The sequence below is a fragment of the Protopterus annectens genome, chromosome 13.part0, assembly GCF_019279795.1.
Source record: "Protopterus annectens isolate FY-2018-M chromosome 13.part0, PAN1.0, whole genome shotgun sequence".
Lineage (NCBI taxonomy): Eukaryota > Metazoa > Chordata > Ceratodontiformes > Protopteridae > Protopterus > Protopterus annectens.
Window position 1 is genome coordinate 774,886,177 of NC_056747.1, and position 26,471 is coordinate 774,912,647.

General features: G+C 39.4%; 1 protein-coding gene across 2 annotated transcripts in view; it reads left to right on the forward strand.

The window, feature by feature from the left end:
- Positions 1–26,471, forward strand: part of ABR (ABR activator of RhoGEF and GTPase) — a 2,680,879-nt gene that overhangs the window by 464,991 nt on the left and 2,189,417 nt on the right. Inside the window, exon 1 of one of the 2 annotated variants that reach the window (XM_044054482.1) lies at positions 19,384–20,080. The exons of the other annotated variant lie outside the window; for it this stretch is intronic. Coding sequence (XP_043910417.1) covers positions 20,020–20,080 — 61 coding nt within the window. The 5' untranslated portion in view covers positions 19,384–20,019. Of the gene's footprint in view, positions 1–19,383; positions 20,081–26,471 lie in introns of those variants that run through there. 2 annotated transcript variants of the gene reach the window in all.

Sequence of the window (26,471 nt, forward strand, 5' to 3'; positions counted from 1 at the left end):
ACTCGACAAGCCACGTTGCTTCACAAGAGACGGCTTGCACCTGTCACCCCTACACTTTCGAATACTGGCCAAGGCTCTTGCTGCCCCCATAGTGCCTTTTTTAGGCAAGGCTCAAATTCAAACCCACCTCCGTAAACAGCACAATTAACAAAAAACTGAGGGTTATGCTACTCAACGCCAGGAGTTTAAATCTCAAAATGCACGCACTCAAAGCACTCCTCAGTATGGAGAACGTTGACATCTGTGCAGTAACTGAAACCTGGTACAAGGCTCCAGAGAGCATCCCAGCACTACCGGGCTAAAACTGATACCACACGTTTCGGACACAGAACATGGACCGAAACACAAAAGGGAGAGGGTGTATCCATATTCATCAAGGAGGTTAGTGGCGCAGCATGATGCCTCTGAGATCATCCATGTGCAACTGACATCGGGCATGTCTGCAGTGCAAATTGTGGCCTGCTACAGATCAACCTCCTTGACCCAGGACCACCACTCCACCTTTCTGGAGACACTGGAAAACATGAAGGCCCTACCAAACACCCTGATATTGGGTGATTTCAGTTACCCTACAATTCACTGGGAAAACTAATTGAGTACAAATTCCCAGGCCCAGTGCTTCCTGGAATTCATCAACTCAAACTCCCTGGATCAGCTGGTAAACTCCCCTACCAGAGGTGAAAACATATTGGACCTGGTCATCACCAACATGGGTGACAGGTGTTCCACACCGGAAGTCAACCCGTCACTGGTTAGATCAGACCATAAACTAATCACTCTGGATGTCCACACCCCACCACCACCCCCAACTAAAGAAACCACAGTAAAAAACTTTTCTAAAGCAAACTTCACCTTACTTAAGACAGAGGTGGTATGTTTTACAGCCCCCACGCTAAAGGATAATGCTGGCCAAGATGCAGAAACCTTTACAAATGCACTCTATGAGCACCTACAAGGATGCATGGATCTTGCCATCCCTGGCAAAACCAAGACTCACTCCTCTAAGAGAAGGAAACCAGTTTGGTGAACCCCCTGCCATAAACAGGCTATACAATAGAAGGAGAAAACTAGTTCAGAAAAAAAGCAAATCCCAAGAAGGAAAGACATCCCTGATCAGTATCAGTAAGAAACTAAGGTCCCTAATAAAATCATCCAAAGCTAACTTTGAAAGAAAAATAGCCAAGGATTCAAAAGATAATCACAAAGCCTTTTTTAGTTATGTTAAGACTCTGAGTGGCAACTTGCAGATATGCACTGAACTAGTGCAAAATAGCACAAAATATACTAAACCTACTGATATTGCCAACATCCTGGCAGATAGATTCAGTGCAAACTTCACCCCCTCTCACCCCCAAAAGGGCCCACAACAATACCGGAAAAGTGTACTGTCCAGGAAATCACAGACGCACAGGTGAAAACAGCCCTTTTAAAAGCCAAAAACACAGCATCAGTGGTGTCCCAGGCTGCATCTTGCACAAACTACAAAACTAACTAACCCCCCACCTAAACACGCTGTTCAATCTCAGCCTCTCCACAGGCTACATGCCCATAGAATGGTGCACAGCAATGGTTATTCCTCTCCACAAAGGAGGGGCCACAACTGACCCTGGTAACTATCTCGCCATAAGCCTGGTTAGCCTGGTCTGCAAGGCTATGAAGTACATCATCATGGAACTCATTAATAAAGACATTGGGAACCTCCAAACACTTGACCCGACCCAGTTCGGCTTTGTTAAGGGCAGATCATGCCTTCTAAACCTGGTTGAATTCTTTGAGACAGTCACCAAGGCCATAGACGAGGGAAAGGCTTTCAACACCATTCCACACTCTGGTATTACAGAAAAACTCACCAGCCTGAACATTACGTCACGAGATGGGTTGCCAACTGGCTTACAGACAGAACTCACACAGTAAGAATAGCGGGCTCCAGGTCCGACTCTAAACCAGTCACAAGTGGTGTCCCGCAAGGCTCTGTCCTGGGACCCCTACTGTTCGGCATATACTTCTTAGAAGTACAGACAAACACAGGAAGACTTTGGCTAACCAAGTTCGCCTATGACTGCAAACTGGGAGCTATAATTGACTCTCCAGCTGACACGGACATCCTCCAAAAGGGCCTTACTGAGACAGACACCTGGTGTCAAAGTCATGGTCTCAAGGTAATGCTAAAAAATGCATAGTCATCCCATTTGGGAAAAACAAAACACCCATGAATTACCACATAGGTGGCAGCCCCCTTAATACAAAAGAGGTAATGAGAGATCTGGGAACCCAGGTAAGATAGTAATCTCTCCTTTGACAATCATATTGCCAAAGTAGTTAGGAAATCCTTCTATGTGACCCATCTAATTATTAAAGGGTTTGCATCTAGAAATAAAGAGGTTATAGTGCCCCTCTACTCGTCACTCATCAGACCCATCATAGAGTACAATGCACCATTTGGGATGTACCTCACAAGACACTTCCAACAGCTGGAAAGACCACAAAAGTACGTCACCAAGAGGATTACTGGCCTCAAACATATGTCCTATGCAGCCCGACTGAAAAATCTCCGGCTGTACTCGGTGGCATATCGCTTACTCAGAGGTGATCTCTGCCTGACTTGCAAAGCCATGTCCAACTCAGAATTGATGGACATGCTCCACCTAAAGAAATCCAAGTCACTGCGAGCCACGCGCTCTAGTGAGCTAAACCTCACCACAACAATAAATAGAACATGCTGGAGGGATAGATTCCTGTCACAGAGACTCCCCATGCTTTGGAACAAAATTCCAAGCTACATTAGGCAGAGCCCCTCACTAACACTTTTCAAGTGAAACCTTGATGAGTGGATGGGTAACAGAAAATACACTCCTGAGATCACTTCACTGGCTCTGCTTGACAGAGGATCAGTTAATCAGTCAATGGGGTGGCGAAAGCCGACACACTCTGGCTTGGCTTATAAATGCCCTTGGGCAGATAGCCTAGTACCTACCTATGAACCTATAACAGTAACTCACCTTTGGTCACCCCAAAAGAACAGTCTATGCTTGTATGTGCCATCCAATTGCCCTTCAGTTGTATGTGCCTTAACAGTAACTCAGCTTTATTCCCCTCCAACAGAACACTTGTCCCTTGTATGTGCCATAACAGTAACTCACCTTTGCTTCCCACCCAAAAATTACAGTCTATGCTTGTTTGTGCCATCCAATTGCCCTTCAGTTGTTGGCAAATGCATATCATATTATTGCCAGTTAATAACCTCACACATTTTAAGGCCAATTATGTAGCATGGCTTACAGACTGCATGTCTCACAGTACTGGTCAGATAACTGATGAATGACCAGGAAACACAGAAAGGTAATATAGAGCTGTATATATTTGCAATCAATAATCACAACAGGTTGTGTGATCACTAAGTACGCTACATCCAAATATTACAGTAACAGTGGAAATAACAGTTTATGGTTTGATATCAGCGTACATTCTGTTGCAGCTGGTTGCGTGAAGAATGACTTCAGTTCTTTGCTGCAAAGTTGTTTGTGTAGCAAAGAGGGATAAGGCACTCATCCTGTTTTTTGAAGGTGCACTGGAGTGAGAGTTGAAATCCAGACCTATGTAGACATATGCTGTGTGTACCAGCATTTTCTACTGTGTATGTAAAGATTGCTTTTCCTCATTTCAACTATTTCTCCTTTTTTATTTTCTTTTCTTTTCTAACACAATTTGCCAACAAATGAAGAGAAGGTTGGATGTTAATCAAACAGAACCTGTGAATTGTGCACTGCTTACTTGCATTTCCAACCTTGACAGACCTATATGTAACACTTTGCAAGTCTAACCTGACACACCCTCCCGATGTAAGCATTCACAGCTGCCATCCCATAAAGACAAACACTGAGGGAGTGTCTGCACTATGTTCACATCCCTACACTGATCCAGTTTTTTGGGATTCAGCAATTCTAACGAGTTCAGACCTCATTTGCATCTTCACTGTGCTGACAGCCCTGAATTTACACCATTGGCAACCATGTAGCTAGGGAAACTGAAGGGGAGCTGAATGTTGAACACACAAGGGAGGATATTACTTTGGGATGTATCTGCACAGAGGAGTACTGCTTTTTAGATGGATAGGCTTGCATTTCGTCAGCTACATATTGCGTATGCTGACATGTAACTATGAATAGTCTGTTTAATAGCTTTTATATTGGCACACACTTTTACCTTTAGCTGTCTGCTGCATTAATTATGATGTATACTGTTCATTTGGGGGTGGGGGAACAAAGCTGCATTTCTGTTCTGGCACAAAGATTGCTTTTGGTACTCTCTGTTTGTGCAGCCATCCTGATGTCACATATTAGGGTTAGTTCTGTACAGATCTCACACATTTTACACATATTCTATCCGTGTGGACTCCTTTCTGTGGCTGTATTCCAAATGTTTTGGAATACAGATGGAACACCAGCACAGAGTCTACATGGTTGCATTCTACATTGCTCCACTGTGTTTCCTGGGTTGATTAGCATGATATTCAGCTACTTGTGAAGCAATTAGCATGCCAAAGTGTTTCATTTGTTTCTGTGGGGGTGCCAGCCTCTACACGACGCTTACTAAATTTAAATTTTCCCACGGCCGTGTACACATCTCTTCATGAAGCGAACATGATGAAAAACCACCATGTAAGCTGTATTGAATCCCCCAGCATATCTACTATATTAAAATTTGAAATAAAAAGATTAGAATTTTGGATTTACAGCATTGTTAACTTTTATATGCCCATTTTGCCCATAATTGTAATTGCCTACGGAATTTGTAAGATAATGAAGGACTTTTCTCCATTCTTTTTGTTTTATTTTTTGCCAGTACATTCATTTATGTCACACTCATCTGAAATATACTGTAATTCATAGTTTAAAACTTGGAAAGTCTAAGTACATTTGTATTACAGTGCCATTTATATAATTAAACCAAGATACAAGATAGGCTTGAACTTTTGTATTTCTCGCAGTAGGATATTTACATTAATTTAGCTTAGTCGCAGAATTAAATCTCATGCCTAAGTTCTTCCCAAACCCTTTGGGGATTATTTCTTTTAAAAGTATTGCCTAGTATGAGAAGGTTTTCTTTTATTGTAGCATTTGTTGATAATGGGATTCCACTAGTTGGGCTTATTCTTAAATTTGCTATATATTTATGTTGGGTAGGGATGCATGCTTTTGTTTAAAGTGAGGGTAAAAGTCAGTGATATAAGTAACTGTTTTGTTGTAGGGTTGGTTGGCCCTAGAGAAACTTCTGAGTATTATGGGGGTTGGGTGGAGTCGTACACTGGATCATTAGGGAGTAAATATTAGCATAAATATCTCATTTAATCAGGGAGGAGAGGCCTTAGGTGTGGATCTGGCAGGTGCTGTATTAGTAAGAATAAGGTTAAAGTGATTGGAATTTGTACTTAAAAAGACATTATTTTGTCAAGGGAACAATACAAAATTAAAGAACAGCTGTGCTTATTTGGTGATGTTAGAGATGAGTAGTTGAAGTCACCCAAGATGATTTATTTATTTATTTGATTGTATTAGGTTCAGTAGTTAGACTCAAGTGGGATATGGTAGGTGTCATGGGCAGTAAGAGACTTAGAAGGGGTTTTGTAGTTGGCAGTAGTATAATAATTGGCTTTGTTGTCACCAAGATGTCAAGTATTCAGCATGGCTCCATGGTACAGAAGTCAGATTTCAGACTACTTCCAAGGCAGTCAGGGTTTGACTAATAGCCCTGGCACTGAAGTAGCTAAGCAATATGGGGTGTAGCCCGCTTGCCTTTTCTAGGGGAATGGGAGGGTTTGCATGCACTCAAGGGCACATTGGGAGGTACTGATTTCCTTGAAGAAACTGGGAAACTCACTGCTAGGGTGGCAGGGATGTGTAGAGGGAGTTCCCCTTGAGGAAATGAGGGGACATCCTCCACCATCGTATTGCATGCCCCTCCTCCACGTCTTGCAGGGTGTGGACAATAGACATTGGGGAAAAAATACTTGGATCACCCCTGATGGCTGTCTAAGTGATAGCCCCTCCCAGTTGATCCTCATTCTGTGGTGGAGAATGAATGGGCCAACTGCCCTTGGGAGGGAGCTGATAATCAACAGACAGTGAGACCTGAGAGTTAAAACAAAAGATATCAAGGAGTTCAAGGCTTGAGGTGTACAATGATGCAGCAGAGGGGTTTCTTCCCTGAGTGCAAATTGTTGGGAGTGTGTGATCTGAAGATGGTGATGATACAGTAGTGCAGCACCGTCATTCAGAAATGAATGCTGATACTATATTGTCACTCATAGCACTGTATGTGGTATTTGAACTGAGGCCAGCCACTTGTTATAGCTGTAGAACATGGTTTGTTACAGTTTCAATGCAAAAGTTTTTTTCTTTTGGCTCTCAATTTTTGGAAAGGATTTTTTTTAATTTAGAGATGGGGAATGGAGCAGATCAACTGAATGGGGCACTTGGTAACCTAGAGACTAGAATTAGTTAGTAGGGAATTTGTATATTACACTGCTGATTTATACAAAACACAATATTCATAATGTAAATACACCAGTGCAATACAAGATGAAAATTGTCCTAGTAAAGACAGTGTACAAGGAGAGGAAAAGAGGCCTAAAAAGAGAGGTTAGGACATGAAGCAAGCACAGAAGCCACAAACTGTGCAGGTTAGATAACACAGTAGAGTATATTTATGTGGATAAGTGCACAGTGTTGGCCGGGATGCCCCAAAATAGGTAGGCTTAAACACCACATAGTCTACCAGTATGGTTTGATGATGTTAGCACGGTTGTCCCAAGCCAACAAGCTTAGAAAATAACACAGTACAGTAAATAAAAATGCAAGTACAGAGGTCAAGTTAAAACTTATATGGACAAAGGAATTAATGTGGATAAGGACCCCCCTATTAAGCCAGGCATATGTAATAATGGAGACATGGGTGCACATTAAGGAGGGTGTGCAGGACACGGTACAAAATAATGTATTTTCTGTCAATTTATATCTTTGTAGATGTATGTATGTTTTATAATACTTTTATACATTTATATTATGTTTGTTAGATATGGTAGTGTTTTTCAATTTCATTGTATTTACTCCTGACTTTAATGCCATTTTATTATAGGCCTGTGTTTCTTTTATTTTTTAATGTACTCCATTGCGCTGAGACTAAAATTGGTCTATTGTGATAAGTACTGTATTCTTGTTAACACATTTGAATAGATTAGTAGATAGTAAAGCAGAAACAGAGTACAATAATGCAAATACATTATTCACTGCACACAATGCAGAATACCAATGTGGTCACACTGTTAGCCCAGATGCCACGAGTAGGGCAATTTGAACACACAGTACAGTTAAGAATAAAGTACTACATCCAAAACAGGCTAAAGACACAGTATACTATTACCAAAGTAAAGCCGACCTAGGAATATAACAGATTTAAGACATATAGTACAATATAGAAATGCAGAGTATACTTCAATATAATAATGTGGGGGGACATAGTGCAGGCAGGCAAAAAATATGTAGGAAGAAAAATGGTAAATAACTATTATATTTAAACAAGTGCTGTAAGGTGTAACAGAAGAGAAGAAAGTTAAGGAACAGTTTGATTATGTTAGAATCAGTCTGGACTAGTTAGTTAATCAGCTAGACGGATGGTACAGTAAGTATAGATAATTGTTACATGATAGGCAACATAAGTAGTTAATACAAAATGTAACAGAACCAACCACAACCAGGTAGGTAGGGAATACAAAAAGTATGAAAGCTAGATAGCACAATTAGTAAGCAAAAGCTAGGTAGTACAGTAAGTAAACAACTGAAATAAGAACACATTGTAATAAAAGATTGTTCATTATCCCTGCAGATTAAACAGGGAAGGTTTTGCTTAAGTTAGGCCCCTTGAAACCGAATATGGAAAGGAGCCCACTGACTTCGATACAGTGCTGATTTCTGCCACACCGCACTTAAAGCAGTTAGTCAGGTCCCAACTGAAAAACGGGGGTGATTGTAGAAATCTACATCTTATTTGAGACGCTTGGTTGTGCAACGTACAAACAGTGCAAGGCTGTACATTGGCCCTGATGTTGTAGCAAACAAATTTAAACAATCAGCTAATCAAAATACTACAGAGGAGTAGCCTATAGTGACCAGACATTTCAGATTAGAGCCATTTACCCTTCGTCTTACCAAAGGCAAACAGAAGCAGCAATCCAAAGCAATTATCAAAAGCAGATCCAAAGATTTTTGAATTTAGCAGTGAATGTCAGGTTCCAGCTGAACATGAGCTTGATTGTATAAATCCCTCTGTTAGCTCTGTGGATCTGCACAAATACGGACGAAGCTGTGCAATATTCCTCAGTTTGTAGAAAAACGTAAACCAATCAGCCAGTCAAAACACATGGAGGACAGAGGCCTTCAACAACCAAATCTTAAAAACAGTGTCTGCAACCATAACCTCTTCAGAGATAAAAGGACAAACAGAAACAGCAGTCGGAAACAAATTTACCAAAAGCAGGGCCCAGAGGTCGCTGAAAAACGTGTTTGACTGTAGAATTTTTTTTTGGAGGCACTTTAGTGCAAACAAGCATTTGCTAATGATCTCTTTGAGTTTTAATTAAATCTGATGATCTCTCTTAATTCAGAAACCCAAAACACTGTGGTAGCTTCCAGGTCAATAATAAAATTCAGGCAGTCACACCTAACACATTTCATAGTAGGTGGGGCAGGACCTTTGGAGATCAAAAACATTGAATTGGCATTATTTCAGTATTTGTGCTGTCTTTCATACAAATGTTTAGTCATGTTTTTAAGTTATTCAAGCATGAACAGTTTTGTATGAGCAGTAGCGTTTTGTTTGGAAGTACTGAACTGCTGATTAATCTCTTTTCTCATTATTGTTAATATTTTTGTATGAGTAAATCACCAGACCATATGTTAGTCTTGTTTGCCTTGTAGTTTAAAAAGAGATACCAAAGATAACAAATCTATAAAGACTAGATGCAAATCTTCACCGAGTCTGTATAAGACAGTGACTTTGCTTGATGTTTTTATTTATTTATTTATTTATTTTTTTTAGCAATTTTATTCACTAACTTTATTTAGTTGTTTATTTATAATACATATGTACCCTGTCGTGGGGGGTGTAAGTAATTTTTTTTTTTAAGAGCAAAAAGCTGTGTTCTATTCCATGATTGTGTTGCACAGCTGGTCATTGATATATTCCGTAAAGTTATCACACACACAATGTCATTATATGAGGTCATTGTGGGGCTATTCCGTCTTACCCTACAGAACAATAGCCTAGCAGTTGTTTCTATATAGCAGCAGCTGCATTAGGAGCAAACCTTTTGTGCCTCAGTACAACATTACAACTGCTGTGTGAATACTATTTGGAAAAGTTTATTTATTTATCTTTGTCCTTCAAATAGCATTCTCTCAATACTTTTGCCAGTGATTGAAGTAAACCTATTTCCATTGAATAGATTGTACAGTGCTATCAGGATGTACATTGCCTACTTATGGTTTCTTATAGGATTAGGTACACTATCAGTAAATTTGGCCAACATTGAGATCTCTGATGGTAGCTGTATACAGCTTTATAGTCTTTGTTTGCTAATTTTAACATGTTTTGCTTTGGTGTCCATGTATTTTTTCACTTGAAGACAAGCCTGCTTAACTACATATTTCCCATCCTTTTTCCTTTTTTCTGACAAGACCCTGTTTATGCACTTGAGGCTTCCCCCTGTATTTATGCTACTACAGTGGGAATATGAGAACCATTATCAAGTAACCTGGGATATTGGGTCAGGGTTACGTATTCCCAAAAGGCCAAGCCTAGTCCTCCATGTAATGTCACCAAAGTGGTCAATGAAGATGCATTTTCATATGCTCCTCATGACCAAAGAATGCGTTGGATCTTAGGCGCATGCATACTTATGCTGACTGCATGATAACAAAGCTCATGTATCTTTGTCTGTGGTACAACAATAAATTGCTCCCCCACCCCTTACCGAGTCCTATCCTTCTCCAGTATCCAAATCAGTAGTTAAATCCTGTTCACTGCGTCAAGAATCAGGAGCACACTCACAAGGGTTTTAATGATGAACATGAGCTAAATTCTTGACTAGGCTTGTAAGGGCTTCAGGGCCAATAGCCTAGTTACTTCCTATGATCATATGCAACACATCCTTCCAGCTAATTGTCTGCTGATAGTATTTACTTTGAATTTCAAGCTGCTTGAATCTCAGCCATTTGATTCGGTTTGATATTTTTGGAATGGGAAACTAAAATGGAATATAGAGAACTCTGTTGGCAGTACATTTAAATGTAGCAGTATTTCTAGGCATTAATGACTATGTATCTATTACCCTGGTGCTCAAATTAAAAACTGCAAAATTATAAAGAAAATTTGTATTTACATCCATGTCTATGTGGTATACACACACACATTTTTTTTCTTTTTGGATTGTAAAGTGCAATAGATACCATTTTTATATGGTTCCAAATATTGTGAGTTTTAATATTCAGGTCTGATATGCAAGGAATGTTCTGTATGATTAATATTAGTTTTTTATTTCAGTTTGATTTTATGTATATTTTTGTAAGTATTTTTTAATACATAAACATTTAATTATGTTTTTATATGGAAGTTGGATGATTTTTGTGCACAGTGAATCACATGACCGTGATGTATTTAAATCAGTTGTTATAACTATGTTCTGATGAAATCCCTTTGATTTTGAATGGGATTGGGAGTGCAAGATTGTTTCTTTTAAACGGTGCTTAACTATTGGTTTCATTAAAGGAGTTTTAATACCATTACAGTTGCCGCTGCCTTTTTTGGTGGATCTGACACTTTGCGGTATTTGCAGAAACACTACCTTCATCTTTTCGTTATTAATCTGTTTGTGTTCCCCAATTCCTGCTTGTGTTCATTGTTTGCAAGTATTTTTGGAATGAGCTTGACTTAGACTGGTGTATACAGTTAATCCTGTATTCAGCTGCCCATGTACCATCCGACAGTTTTATGCACACTTTAATACTGACACTTTGCTGCACATCACGTATGGTATCACAGTGTTCAAGGACTTCACCTGCTAGTTTCACTTGATTCCTTCAAAGCACTCAGTTATGCGCCTAATGTATTGTTTTTTTAGTTGTACTGGGCTTTTCAGAATGCCAGCATGTGAAATCTATTTTATTTATTTATTTATTTAGCCTTTGTTGACCAGATTAGTCCCACTGGGCTAGTGGCCTCTTTCAAGGGAGACCCAAAGTGGATTTTATACTGGCAGGGGAAATTTGGCCAGGGCATCGTAGAACTCCCCCTACTGTTTTCTATAAATACTGTGGGATCTTTTACTTCAACCTGAGCCATCACCAACTTAAGCAGATGGGGCCCTGGTTTAACGTCTGATTCGAAGGATGACGAGCTCTGGAATGCATCACACTCTTATGCTGCACTGCAGTGTCAGTAATCCATCTTCCTGATGCAGCAATAGAACCCTCAACCCTCTGCAACAAAGGCAAGTATGCTGCTTATTGCGGCACTGCCAAAGCTGATATTGAAAGCCTCTTCTAAATGAAAATGCATAGTATGAACTTAAAATTCTGCACCTGTTACAGCAGGAACTTGATAAACATGTAGCCAAGTTTAAGAAACAGGACTTTAATTTCTGAAGACCATGTTGTTCTTGATCCACTAATACTAAATTCTGAGTTTCTATTTTAGTGAGGAGATTAACCTGTAAAGTTCTTGCTATAATAGACTTAGTGGTCTAGAGTTTGGAAGGTCTAGGTCTATTTACATCTAACCTTAAAGATAAGAGAGTATTTTGACCTGTTTTCTCTTATTATTTGTCCTTTCTTTCAGAATAGCTTTATTGAGTAACAGTAGTACAGTAGTGGTCCTATTATATTTTCATTTACTCTTCTTAAAAACATGCCCAGAATATTATGTCATTCCATTAAACTTGTGAGATAGATTCAGATTCTAGATTTAGTTATTAAATACATAGTGATGTCTTCCTTAGCACTTATAGGGGCTTCCATATCTCTTATTTCTGTAGGCATATCCCATCTGACACCTCCTTAAAGTGTGAACTGAATAGCTTTTATCTTTTAGTCAGTGATTTTAGTTTTGGGTTCTCCTTTATTTTTTAAGATTACCACTAGTTGTGTTGCATTTCCTAAACGTTTGATGGTGTCTTGGTTTCCTTTTAATTCAGTACTGCACTATGCAGGTTTTCTTTTCCCTCGCTATACCTTGTATTTAATGGAACATGTTTAGCTTGCTGATTGCACTTTATTCTGCAACCATGAAAAGCTATAAAAGGACAAGGAAGTCAATTTGAAAATGTTAAGATGAGACTGCAGTGTGATTTTTGTCTGGAAACAATTGGTGTTTTGACCTTGTTAAGCCATGCTCCAGAGCAATTGGGGGGGGGGGTATCTCCCCATATAGCTAAAGAGCAGTTGATTGTTCCTTAATTAGTCATGTAATTGTTTATTTTTTGTGTGACCTGTGCCATGATAGGAACTGTGGAGTTCAGGAGCCCTCCTGTGCCTTTTGCAGTACTGGTGTTGCTCAGTAATGCATGCAGTGTGTTCTTCTGCCTAGTATTTGCCATTCTGAATCCTCTGAATTAATAACAGTGATGGTCTGGCTTCATAAATAATACTGTTGGTTAAGCCGCTTCACCCATCTTTTGCACAGGAGGGTGGATAACCCATTGCAAAACAAGATGACTATTGTTTGCCCCCCATACCAGTATGACTGTTTACTTCCCCCCAGGGCTGTTTTAATCCATTTGTTCCCCTTTCCTATTCATATCACTCCACATCTCTCTATGTGGGATCCTGTCTTTCCAGCAGAAGATTAGCCTTTCGGCAACCCTACCTACTAACATAGTAGTATGAGAGAGAGAGGTTGCAAGAAGCTGTCTTCCACAGGTTGTGCCCTCACTTCCTGACTGTTCTGCACCTGTCTGCATTTTCTGTACCATTTACGTATGCAGGCTTCAGCCAGTTGAACTGTACAACTGAACGTAACCCATGGTCTCCACCAGCTGATGCTGCTTTGATTTGAAGTCTCGTGTCCTTCTCCCAAGGTAGGAGAGCTGGCAGTGAATATGATTATCAGAGGTGCATAGTAATGTTTTGTAAAGCCTGTCAAGAATACTAATTACACAGTTACCTTTAAAAACACTTTAAAGTTCCCACTTAACCCTCTGTCCCTTCATCTAAATAAAATAGCCAGTGTGTAAAATGGGGGATTGGGTAAATGCATAACAAAGTGCCCGTATTTTAGTAGAGTGATGACTTAAGTTTCATCAACAGCACGTCTCAACACTTATTGGGAATGTAGCTGTCATGAGGCCTGAATCTGACTTCTACATCTCTAAACTCCCTGTTATAATGCTTTTTAGACTCACAGAAAGAGGTTCTCCGGTTCGATTCTCGGCTGGGGTGCCTTCTGTGTGGAGTCTGCATGTCCTCCCTGTGGTCGCGTGGTTTTCCTCCGGGTGCTCCGGTTTCCTCCCACATCCCACAGACATGCTGTAGGTGGATTGGACACTCTAAATTGGCCCTAGGCATGAGTGTGTGCCTTCTGTGGAAGGTTGGGCACCGGGCTGGCAACTAGACACTGTAAAACTCCTCTGCCAATCATGAGCGGACAGGTGATCCGCTGTGGTGACCCCTAACCGGGAAAAGCCGAAAGAAGAAGAAGATGCCTGTCTTACTTTGGATGGATACAGAATGGATTTCTTTTATCTTTCTAGATGAGATTGAACATATTTTATAGCTACTTTAAAAAAATATATATTTTTTCTTAACAAATATTAAACAGTGTTGTGTAAGTGAATATTTCCCGGTCATAACTAGAGAGGTCTTAAAAATGATGCCAGTTAAATCCAGACAGCAGAATACAGATTTCTGATAAGGGAGTGTCCCACTACATGCCCTCTCACTCACTCACTCTAGCTCTGTGTCCCAAGTGTGCTTTCTGGACATTTCTACGAAAAGCATATGTATATATAGAGAGCTGTACAAACATGCACATGCCAAGTGTCCTTTCCGGTTCCAAGAAATGAAACAGATTATTTATTTTATCATTTTATTGTACACAACCATCAGAGCTTCGCATGGGATTCCATACCAAATGTTATTATGGAATTGTTGCTGCTGGGTTTGCAGTTTGAGAACCTCCCTCAGCATTCCACTGAGCCTTGCGTCACTGAGGTGATATTGTGTTGTTAAAATTTTTCTTCAGATTGGTTTGCTAATGTTTGTTTTTAGTTTGCTTTGAAGGAAGAGGTCTGAGTGGTGTATTTGGGAAGAGCTGAGTGTCACAGAAAAGCTCATTTGAATGTGCTAAAGTGACAGACTAAAGAAAGGTCTAAAAGTCCAGTGGAGACTGGGTATAGTATTTGTGCATGAGTACATGCCTGTGTCTACAGGGTGAGTCTGGTGCCTGCAAGACTTTGTCTGTACCTACAAGGTGAGCCTGGTATCTGCCCTGTGAGCATGTATCCATACTTACAAGATGAACCTGGTATTTTCCTGTGATCATGTACCTTTACGTGGAGGATATGCCTGGTGTCTTCCTGTGAGCATGCTCCTACCTCTGGATGCTGGACCTAGTATCTGCTTGTGAGCATATATCCATATCTGCAGGATGAGGCTAGTGTCGTCCTGTGATCATGTTCCTATAGCTACAGGTTGATCTGGTATCCGCCTCCAATCATGTGCCTGTGTCTGTACTATGAGCGTGATATCTGCCTGTGAGCGTTTATTAATAACTGCAGGCAGGGCCTAGTATCTGCCTGTGGGCAAGTATATCTTCAAGATGATCATGGCGTCTGCCGGGGATCATTTACCTGTATATGCAGGATGAGTCTCATATGTGCCTGCCGGTGTGTACCTATACCTCCCTATGAACCTTTTATTTGCCTGCATGAGTATACCTACATCTGCAGCCTGAGCCTGGTTTCTGTGTGCAAGCACGTACCTGTAACTGCAGGATAAGGATAACCTTTGAGATTGTGAGACGTTATGGTGACTTTTCGAATAGAAACTGAATGAGTGAAAAATGTGGACTTGCATATACTTTGTCTGAGAGTGTTGTGTCTTGGAGTTTTCCTTTCTCTCTGAGGTGTGGTCATCTTGGAGTTGGTATAAAATAGTTAAGGGGGTGGAGTGTTGCCCTCTAAAATACAACTTAGATTAACCATATTCAATGTTTGTTGTTCTCTTGTATTTTCATACTTTTTCAGCCGTAATTCTAGGACTTGCACATATGAGTCATGGATTCAAAATGGGGAGCCACAGGATGAGCCTCATACCTGCTTGTGAACATGTACCTGCACCTGCAGGCTAAGCCTGGTATGTTCCTGTGAACATGTACCCTGCAGGTGTGTATCTATATATGTAGGTTGAATCTGGTATCTTCCTGCAAGCATGTCTCCCAGAGGATTGTACTATCTTCATCAAAACATGTACCTGTACTTGCAGGTGTGTATCCTTATCTGCGGGTTGAGTCTGGTATCTGACTGTGAGCAGGTATGTATATCTCCAGGATGATTCTGGTATGTTAGTGTGAAAATGCACCCTGCAGGTGTGTTATATCTGCAGGTTGATTGTGGTATCTACCTATGAACATGTACCTATACCTGCAGGTGCATATCTATATCTGCTTTTTTATTTGCCTTCAAACGGGTTAACTATATCTGCAGAATGAGCTTTTAACTGCAGGCAGGCTTGAACCTATGAAATAAAGAATTTGCAGAAAGCAAGCAGTTGATAAAAGGGTGTTCTTAAGATTTCTAATATCTTTTTTATATGGAGCACAGACCCATGAAGGGGTTCTAGTCTTATAAAAATAAATGAAAGTAAGCAACATTTGATCATTTTACCTTTCATATAGTATAACTGAATTCCTTTTTTATTTATAAATGAGGATTCAAAAATTCATAATGTGGGAATATTTCTAGAAGCGAAAGAAGATATTTTGTGAAAACTCTTGGCTGGGTTGAATAAGTTTGCTTTCTTTTCTTTACCGGTGTAGGAGAGCAACAGCTGGTTGGTAGTGGTGTTAGACAGCAGTGCTGTGCAGGTATAGCTGTTAAGTGCTTGTTGTGCCATCTTTTGTAGATAAGGTTCTTTCTTAAGTGTCTGGAACTGGGGTAGAAGTTGTACAGTACTGTATATGGGAATACGAGGGAATGTTTGCTGGATAAAGCAGTCTATAGTCTCATTGTACAAATTATGTCAATCACTTTTTAAAAAAAGCTAGCTTTTTTACTTCTGCTTGTAAAGATGCCTAATTCCTGGCATGTGCTCTCTACCAATAGCCTCAAGCAAGTTTCCAGTCTGTTACAGAATACATCAGTTCTGTTCAGCAAATGGATCCAAATGAAAACGCTTCATGTTGTTTGGAAGAAGTCTTTCAAGCAGTAGCACATTTTTTGTAAATGTTTTGTGTTCATTTTTTCTTTAATGAAAACTGTGTGTGTGTGTGTGTGTGTGTGTGTGTGTGTGTGTGTGTGTGTGTGTGTGTGTGTGTGTGTGTGTGTGAGAGAGAGAGAGAGAGTACTGTTTGTCTGTTTGTATCCAATGATGACTAGAATTATTTTTGTGTTTTGACATTTTTTTGTATGTGTTTGTCATTTCAAGTCTTGCTTTCATGCTGTCGGAGTCTTCTTATTGTTGGGTTATTATACTGACAGCTAATAGTGTACACTGCCCCATGCTGCTCATCTCCAGTACATAATTTGAAAGTGGTATGTATTGATTATTGAAGCATATCAACATGGAGAAGTAATTTATATGGTACAGTACATCATAAACTAGTTCCGTCACAGTCATATGCAGTAAAAAGTACGTTTTGTAAGTTGCCACTTTTCATCATTAAATACCTTGTAGCTGCCTTTTGTTATCCTTTACCAACACCAAGCCTTCTCTAGTTCTGGCTCCACAAAATTTTGTTGATCTGGGTACAAGGTTCTGAAAGCTGCTTGAATCAGACTACACCAAGACACACCAAATTAGTTATCACTGCCTGCAGTGCAATTTTCTTGGGGGGGGGGATGGTATTACAAAACAGCTGTGAACAGTTGTCACGTCTTAAAGAAGAAAGGTGTCTGTGTGTGTCTGTGTGTGTCTGTCTGTGTGTATGTGCCTGGGTCTGTGTGTTCGCACGTACAAGCATACGTATTCTGATGCTGAAGTGATTTCTGAGTTTTGACCTGCTGCATATCAAATGCTGTGGTCATTTGATGTTCTGCACTGAATAATATTTCTTATTGCCGATGTTGTTAAACTTATGTCAAGAACTGCCCTGAAGTGTCTTCTGGAAATTCATTTATTTTTTGCGCCCAAGTCTCGGGTTATCATTAGATAGCCTTTTCAGACTACTTCACTACCTGTTTAAGAAACAAACAAACGTGTGTGTTCATGCCCAGCAGTGTGCTACATTTTGTAGTTGTTCTGGATTGCTTGTGGTGTTTGTTTTTAACTATCACAGATGTGTTAGCATTTGTTGTTCTAATAATGGTGTTTGTTGCATTTATATTTATCGTTATTGATTATAGTTGCTACAGTATTAGTTCTTATCCTGAACCTTTTCTTTTTGTGTATTTATTTATTGATTTTGCTATAAAAATAATCTCACAGTATCAGATGTGATCAGTATGTTTATAATGAATACTACAGTGGTAGATGTGACTATGTGCATGCAACAGTTAAATAAATTAATTTTGCAAGCTATATAGCACAATAATCTGTTATTACAAATTTTCAGCACATGCATTCCAAGTGTAACATAACAAAACAGAAGTTCTTATAGCACAGTAATGCTGCCAGTCCAGACCCTATTCCTTGAGTTTTAAACACATCAGTGTGTAGAAATGGCCACGTATTTAGCTATTAGACTTCATCCTCTGTTTTTGTGGAAGGGCAGTCTGCTTTTTTCTACCTCATTGTAATGATTTTTGCATTCTGTTCATTGATTACCTTTGTCCTGGGTCATAACTGCAAATGTAGTAGATCAGACTGTTATCCAGCTTAATGAATGACTGAATAAGTGACAGAGATTATCTTGGACTGATGACTCCAGGGAGCTTTTTTTATCTGTAGGTTTGAGAAGCACATATTTCTTTTTTTGTAATGTAGTCATTTGCATTTTTCTTTATGTGGTTCAGTCTGACTAATAATTGCTTTGTGTCTGTCTTGTAATAAGTTATCTATGTTTTTTAGGGAGAGGGTCACTTTTGTTATTTTATCGTTAAGACAAAATAATTGAACCCCAGTGGAAATACAAAATAAGTTCACAGTGCCGTCATCAGTCATTGCTTAAATACTGTACAAAATAACTAGTGGAGAGACAAATTTCTGCTTTTCTCTCCAGACCTGGTAAAAAAATTTTTAAGGTACCCTGTGGTGAGCCAACAGAAGACAGGCCAATAGATTCCTTAGGTCTTTCACAAAGCTGTTGTCTCATACTGGAGTGTCAGGTGGGGTTTACTTTTCAGTTTATTCATGAGAAAAAGCACAGCACAGGGCTAGATTATAACGGTTTCCTCATAAGGCAAAGCTTGATAGCGTGCTAATAAAGTTGTCATTCTGGCTGACAAGTGCACTTGCCTGTTCTGCTGACTAATTAATTTTTCAGTAGAGATTGCTGTCAGACTAGTACAGGTGTGAACACTGTGCCCATACCTTAGCAAGATTTCTTTGTGCAAGACCTTCCATGGGAATGTTCAGGTGAGCTGACTGTAATGTGCTGTCACCTCAGGTGTAGAAATAATAAAGTAAGGAAATTTAAAAGTAAAATTACTCAAAATGAGCTGCATCTAGTGTCGCAATGTTTTCATTTCCCCATGTTCTACGATTTAAATCACTGTAAGGTTTATCTTGTCAGTTCTTCAGCACTAATATATCCTTGGGGGGGGGGGGAGCTGCAGATGTGAACATGAGCACTAACTTACACTGATTAAGAATTGTGTATTTATTTAAGTGGACAGTTTTTACTTTTGCATTTCAGATAACCTGTATTTTTTCGATAAGCTGATTGTGTATTGGGAGAATTTATACCATTTGCCTGCAAAGGTTTTCCTTTACATTTGACTCTGGGTGTCCCCAATCACTGCCTTAAGGGGAATCTCACTCTCCTGTTTGTTTCTCAGCAGGTGCAGCAAAAAGGGATAGTAACAGCGTTGGTGAAGTAGTCCTTGCTAATTGCCAGCTGTATTCAGTAGCAACGGCCCACCCATCTGTCAGTTTCCCAACCTCTTCTTGCCCCTCCCCCGTACACCCACCGTCGTAGTCATAGCAGAGCAGATTCTGTGCTGTGAGCGGCTGGCTATGTGTAGTTCTAATACTGTGGTAGCAGCTTGCAGGAGGATGGCTCTTTGTTTCCTTCAAGATCACTGAATGACTTGTGGGCCCTTCTTGCCAGGTTGGAATTGTTAGGATTTCAGCTCATAATTTACTCCATCTGACTGCCATCTGGAATTTTCTGGGCTGAAGAGCTGCATAGATCTGTACCCCGTGTTTTGCACTGCCAGGGGAAAAAAGAGACAGCACATATCAAAGCAGGTTCCTATCAGCAGGATAGTTTTGGAAGGGCTTTTCCATTTAGTATGTGAATGCAGAAAAAAACTGTTTGTACTGTTTTGACAACTGGCTTTAATTCTTTGTAAGAAATCTGTGGAATGACCTTACAGTAAGTTATGTAAAAGACTGCTTTCATTGTGGATAGAACCACTGAAACACTGTAAATGCCTTTACCCCACCCCCAGTGCTTTGCCTGAGATTTTCTGAGGGATGTGATCGGACCAACCTGACAGGGGACATTCTAGTCCTTGTCTGCTGTTTCACTTCCCCACCAACCTTTGCTTTGTTCAAAAAATACTTCCTCCTTTGTTTTGAAATGGGAGTCAGGTTTCATATGTGAAGAGGAAGAATCCTGTGAGCAGCTGAAAGAAGGAAAAGAACCAAGACGATGGAACAGTTAAGTCACGGAGAGCCCCCTCGCCTCTCCTGGATCGACACACTCTACAGCAGTATGTGCATTTGCGTTCCTTTTTTGCTGATTCCTTGGCAGGCTTAAATATCAAGGCAGATTTCTTAAATGGTGATGTTGGTTATTGTATGTGTTGCATGCATTTTATATGATATCACAGATGGAATTACACACAGTAGCACCTGCAGGGATACATCTGGCCACCAGAATGTGCAGGTTTTGGGAGGAACAATACAACAGGTAAACTGACACACACTGCTTTCCATCATCATTTGGGGTGAGAGTTGTTTAGTTGTGTTTTCAGAGTTGCTGTGTCCTTTCAGACAGTGAAGAGATGCTGTACAGTGACTTTGTGGGTCTGGTAGGTAAGATTAATGAGCAGGACTGCTTGTTACACCCATTAGACCACAGTGCAAAGGGTATTATCTCATTCCTTGTACCTTAACATTGATCTGTTCCTGGTACTTTTCTGTGTGTCTCACTAAATGTGTTAACAGAATATTGAGGATTAGTTACAGCTTCTTATTGATTTAGGAAATGTATGTTACTACAAACTTTCTCATTCTTTCAGTTTCCAAAGTGAAAATGATAAGTATTTAAAAAGTGTTCTTGAAGTTAGGTTTTGGTCCCTGATTAGTGAAGGCTTCATCTCTTGATTCTTAAAGAAGAGCTTCATACCAGTAATATTATGGGTCTTTTCAGAAAGTTTTTAACCTCTTTTCTTCATGATTTCCTTTTATTGCGACATGTTTTAATGAGCCTTGCCTGCAAACTAATTGGTTAAAGAACTGTATAGCAATAGGTGGTGAAAAGATGCTGATGACCCTTCTTTTCCACTCAGGGTATTCTTTCTATCATGCGTTTTATTCTTAAAAGTTTGACTCTCTCTTCATGTTCTGCTTTCTAGACTAGTTTTACTGAACATACTGCTGTTTTTGTTGTATGCTTAATTGTAAAAGGCACTACACATTTCATTTTACGGTCATTTGATCACTTGCACTGAAAACACATGGTCAGAAGTGATATTAATGTAAACACAATGAGGACTGCACAGACCTAATCCTCTGCTTTTCATGATCACTGACTATATATATATATATATATATGTGGCCACCATTCTTCAAAGCTGGCTACAAGACCTTCTGAGTAGTCTCTTACATGAGCCACCTGACTAAGTGGGCTCAGTTTAGTGAGGAAGCAAAATGTGACAGAGTTAGGAGCTAAACTCGGAAAATCTATGCATCAGATGATCTGCAGCCATGAAGGAGTAACATGCATTATGAAAGTTGGTGTGGATTGCTGTTAGAGTGCACTTGATTGTGTTTGCAGATCTTGCAAAATGTAGAAAACATCTCTGTACTTCATATACCGCAGAGCTTAAAATATAGATTTTTTTCATATTGTTAGGTACATTGTGGCATTTAGTGAGTTAAATGCCTTAATGCACTCGTGTTACTTTTTTCTTTATTTATTTGAGTCAGTTTTGATAAAAAGCTTCATAAACTTTATTAAACCACAGCCCAAACAACATGTATTGCATACCTCTGTATCGTTAACTTAGGGATAACATAAGGTGCTTCCACAGACTTTAATGGGCGCATCTCTTTGCATGCGAGGTGGTGTCCATTAAAGTCTGTAGATGTACCTCACACTTACCCTTCAGTTAATATCACTAAGGTTAAAGTTCACTGTTTATCCTCAGTGGTGCAACATTGGAAAAAGTAGTACTTAACTTTTTTTTTTTCGTGAGAAAAGGAGTGGCCAAAAACATTCACCAAGGGGTTGAAAATTCTGTTTAGTATGCCTGTACCACATACTGTGGTGACAAGGTAAGTTTATTTTGTCAGTAAGTCACTTTAACTATATTTCAGAGTTAGTATGACCTTGTAGCCATCCCTGTTGACGATTGCATTCTCAGCCAATGCCCGACTAACTGTATCCTCTGTCCTATTAGTGTAACATCTCGCACAACTCCATGGGTGAGTCTCCTCCTTTTGGGGTAGTGAGCCTTTTGTCAACTTACTTTATTGCCATATAGTAGGAGATGAGAGCCAGGCAGTAAGGTGCTCATATAATAGGAGGTAAGAGCCAGGCACTTAGGTGGCTATATAGTGGGAGGAGAGAACCAGGCACCTTGGTAAGCATATAGTGGGAAGTGAGAGTCTAAACACCTAGGTGGCCATATAGTGGAAGGTAATAACCAGGCATGTTTGTAGTCATGCAGTGGTAGGTGAGAAGCAAGTATCTAAGTTGCCATATTGTAGGAGATGACACCTATGCACTTAGCCCTATAGCATGATGCATCTAGGTGGTCATTACGTACACAGGTGTTGCATAAGTTTTTTTTTTTTTTTTCTTTAAATGTTAATCCTCTGACTTCCTCTGGGTACTCAGATTTGCAGTACAAGCAACACCAGTGTGCTTTCATGCCTCATTACTTCATTTATTTATTTACTTATTTCCAGTTTGATGACCAGGGAGGTCCACTGGGCTCAAAGAGCCCATTTTCAGTGGAGGCTTGGGGAGAAAAGCTTCAGTAATACATAGTACAAGCTCCATAATATGAAGTACAATACATAGTGGAAACAAACAAACTAAGCAAATTTTACATACAAAATAGCAAGAACTAAACAAAAGTTAAACAGCAGCTTGGAGAAGGATGTAAAGCATATTTACATGTTTAGTGGTTGAGAACAGTAATTGTTGTGTCTTTCGGCTTTTCCCGGTTAGGGGTCACCACAGCGGAACTCCGGTCTGCTAATGATTGGCAGCAGACTTTTATGTGCTGAGTTGCCAGCCCTGACACAACCTTCAACGAAGGTACACCCATTCACGCATGTCTCCATACAGAATACGCTCTAGCTGAGAATCGAACAGGACAACTTCTTACTGTGTTACTGTGAGGCGACAATGCTACCGTTAATACAGAGGTTTAAATCATCTGAGAATGATGTAGAAATAACATTAGCATGGATGAGTTCTTTATGCATGAATATTAGCATGAGTTAAATTAATACAGAGGTTTAAATCCTCTGAGAGTGGTATAGAGGTAACATTAGCATGAAGGCAGTACATAGGGTTAATCAATAGTGTGTAAGGAAGAACAAACTTTGTGTGTTATAAAGTATTTATGTATTAAGCAGGTTAGGTAGGTGGAGTGCAATTGCATTTCCATTTTTGGGAGAGGTAAGAATGCAGCTGGGTTTTGAAGTTCATGACCATTGTACTTTTGTTTATCTGTGAAGTAGGCACCAAATGATCAAATTATATACCCAAGAGTAACTCTGGTCTCCAGCTTTTAATGCTGTAAAGTTTCACACTCCACCCTGAGAAAGGAGAGCTGCCCAATGTCTACTCAGACCTTTATCTTCTGCTTAGGTGCCAGGCCTACTACTTGACTCTAGGTCACCTGTGTTGTAGTCAAGACTAAAACAGCTACACTTATGGCGCTGACCTCTGTGAGCTCCATATTTAAACTATACCACCCAGTAGAAATATCATCTGTACTGCTTTATGTCCTGTGTTCATCATTTGGTATGTGATTTCTCAGAGTTAGGGAGTGAGTATATATTTACAGAACTGGTTAAATCGCTTTGTGTTACTCAGAATGCAGACATCTTTGCACTGTGGTAGTTAGCTGCCAAGAAGAGCCACATAGTCTTACATATTTTTCTTTCTTACACATACAATTGGCTCATTTTCACTTACGTGGCACTTTATGAATCTGTAAAGTCACATAGACTCTGTGTGTGTTACTCTGCTGTGCTCTGACTTAGGTTGTGAATGTAACTAATTTCTATGACTGTAACTCTAGCTGGTGTAGGAGATTTGTATAAATTTTTGTTATTTCAAATGTATGATAGAAACTGGGTGCACACCACGGTAGAACACAAACACTTTAATGAAACAAGAATGCTAAAGCAGTGGTAAGTGCTTTCACTATCATCAAGGTAACTTCATCAGACCTAATTAAAACAGTCTTCCCTCCACTATTTAAATGCAAACCATTCAATCAGGAACAAAGAAACAAATCACCTGTTACTTAAAGCTGCAATACACCTTATTAAAACATTATTTCTTAGCATACACATAAATAGAATAAATATATATATCTCAAAAGATACACATTTTTCAACCAAAAATATAAAATAAAATAAATAAATACATGTCATAAAATGCAATAATACATTAATGTTTTAGGGGGTGAGATTTCAAGTGGGGTTTCAGGGATACACCCTCATTGATGCCTGGAAACCTATCTACATCTAACCGTATAATTCTCTGTTGCTCCCTTCCTTCTGTGAAGTTCTTGATATCACCCCCTCTAATGTTCGTAACCTCTAAAACTAAAAATCGAAAACTATGCTCATCACCCTTGTATGTTACATGTTGCAGCAATGTACTCTTAGCCCTCTTGTTCCTCACATCCCCTACATGTTCTAAGATACATTCTCTCAGGCGCCTATTGGTCTTCCCTACATGGTATACAAAACACACTAAGCAATAAGAAAAATAAATCACATCTTTTGTATTACAATCAGCATAGTAAGATGTCTCTATAACGAACCCTTTCTGTGGATGTTCAAAATGATTGCCTGTGTGTATAAACTTGCAGGCTTTGCAATGTTTACACGAAAAGGTCCCCTCTCTGTGTGATGGTGGTGTATATCCTTTGCTGGCACTCTTATAGCATAACTGTCTCTTTAGTGACTTACTGTTTCTAAAACTGAAATCAGGGTCATTCCCAATCAACCCTCTGAATTTCTCATCCATATTTAATAAACCCCAGTTCTTTCCCAATCAACCCTCTGAATTTCTCATCCATATTTAATAAACCCCAGTTCTTCTTAATGTCACATATCTTATTGACATTACTGCTATATTTCAGGGTTAACCTAGTCACACTATTTCTATAACACCTCTCTCTATCAGTGAGAGTATACTCACATCTATCTGAAAAATAGGGGCAACCTCTGGTGCCTCGTTCTTCAAGGGCTTCAGCAATCAGGGCATCCACCTCATTCACCTTATACCCTCTTTGTAAAAACTAGGCCTTAATTCTTGTAATGCTGCCTTCACATACTTGTCATCATTATGTAATCTCATTATTACATCATCTCATTATTACATAATTTCATTATTCTCATTACTTGGCCTTTACAAGGTTTTTATACAGATGACTGGGATGCATACTCCTCCTGTGTAAAAAAAAAAAAGCCTTCCTTTTACATGGCTTTTTATATATAGAATTCCTAACATCACCAAATACACTTTTACTTATTTTAGCATCTAAAACTTTTATAGCATCAGATGAATAATTATAACTAAATTTTAAAAATGGCGTAGTGGTGTGTAAGTAGTCTGCAAAACATATGGCCTCTCCAGCAGGTCCATCTCACAAGACAAAAATATCATCCACAAACCTCTAAGTCAAATGTATCAACAGAATACATTATTCAGCATAACATTCTCCTGTTCCCATTGTGCGAAGGCCAGTTGGTGTAGCTGTTCGCACAAGCTGTGCCCATCGCTACGCCAACCTTCTGTAGATAGAACCTTTCACTGAAAACAAATGCATTGTTTTCTAAAATCAGTTCTAATAAACTACACATCAAACTAATACTTCTATTGTCTAAACCTGTTTTGCTTGACAGAAAGGTTCTAATACTCTCTATCCCCCACTCATTGGGGATAACAATGAACAAAGAGTTCACATCTAAAGTTAGAAAAACCAGCTTAGTCTCATCTTGCACTTGCTTCAAATAACTCCGTCAAAAAATGTTTTGTGTCCTTCAGTATTGTGGTAGTGGAATTAACAAAAGGTTGTAACATTTTCTCCACATAAATGGAGAGTGGTTCTGTGGTCCATCCTCTACTGGACACTATAGGAAACATGGGTGGGTCAACAACATTTTTGTGGACTTTGGGGAGGCCATATAAACTCAGTATAATTGGAAATTCAACAGAGAAATACCTAAAAAGATCTTCATCAATAACTTTGGTCATGTACATATCAAATAAAAAGAAAGCAAGTATTTCCATAATCCCCTCTTCAACTGAACATAGGTTCCACAGTTAGACAGTAAAGAAAGTTCTTTTAACTTTATTAATGCACGACGTTAACCTTCATTCGAATTAAATCTGCTGTTATTAAAACCATTCTCCTGTATTAAATGAACCTCTTTCTCACAAATAGTAGTAAACAACTCAACAGTGGGGTCAATCACAGGAGTAAATGTACTATTCTTCTTAAAGGGTTCACGTGTTCCTATACAGTCAGCAAATTGTGTTCTTAAAGACAGATTCCTTGCAAACATTTTAAGGTCTATAATTACTTCAGTTCCTTATTGGATGGTTTGCATTTAACTAGTGGAGGGAAGACTGTTTTAATTAGGTCTGATGAAGCTACCTTGATGGTAGTGAAAGCACTT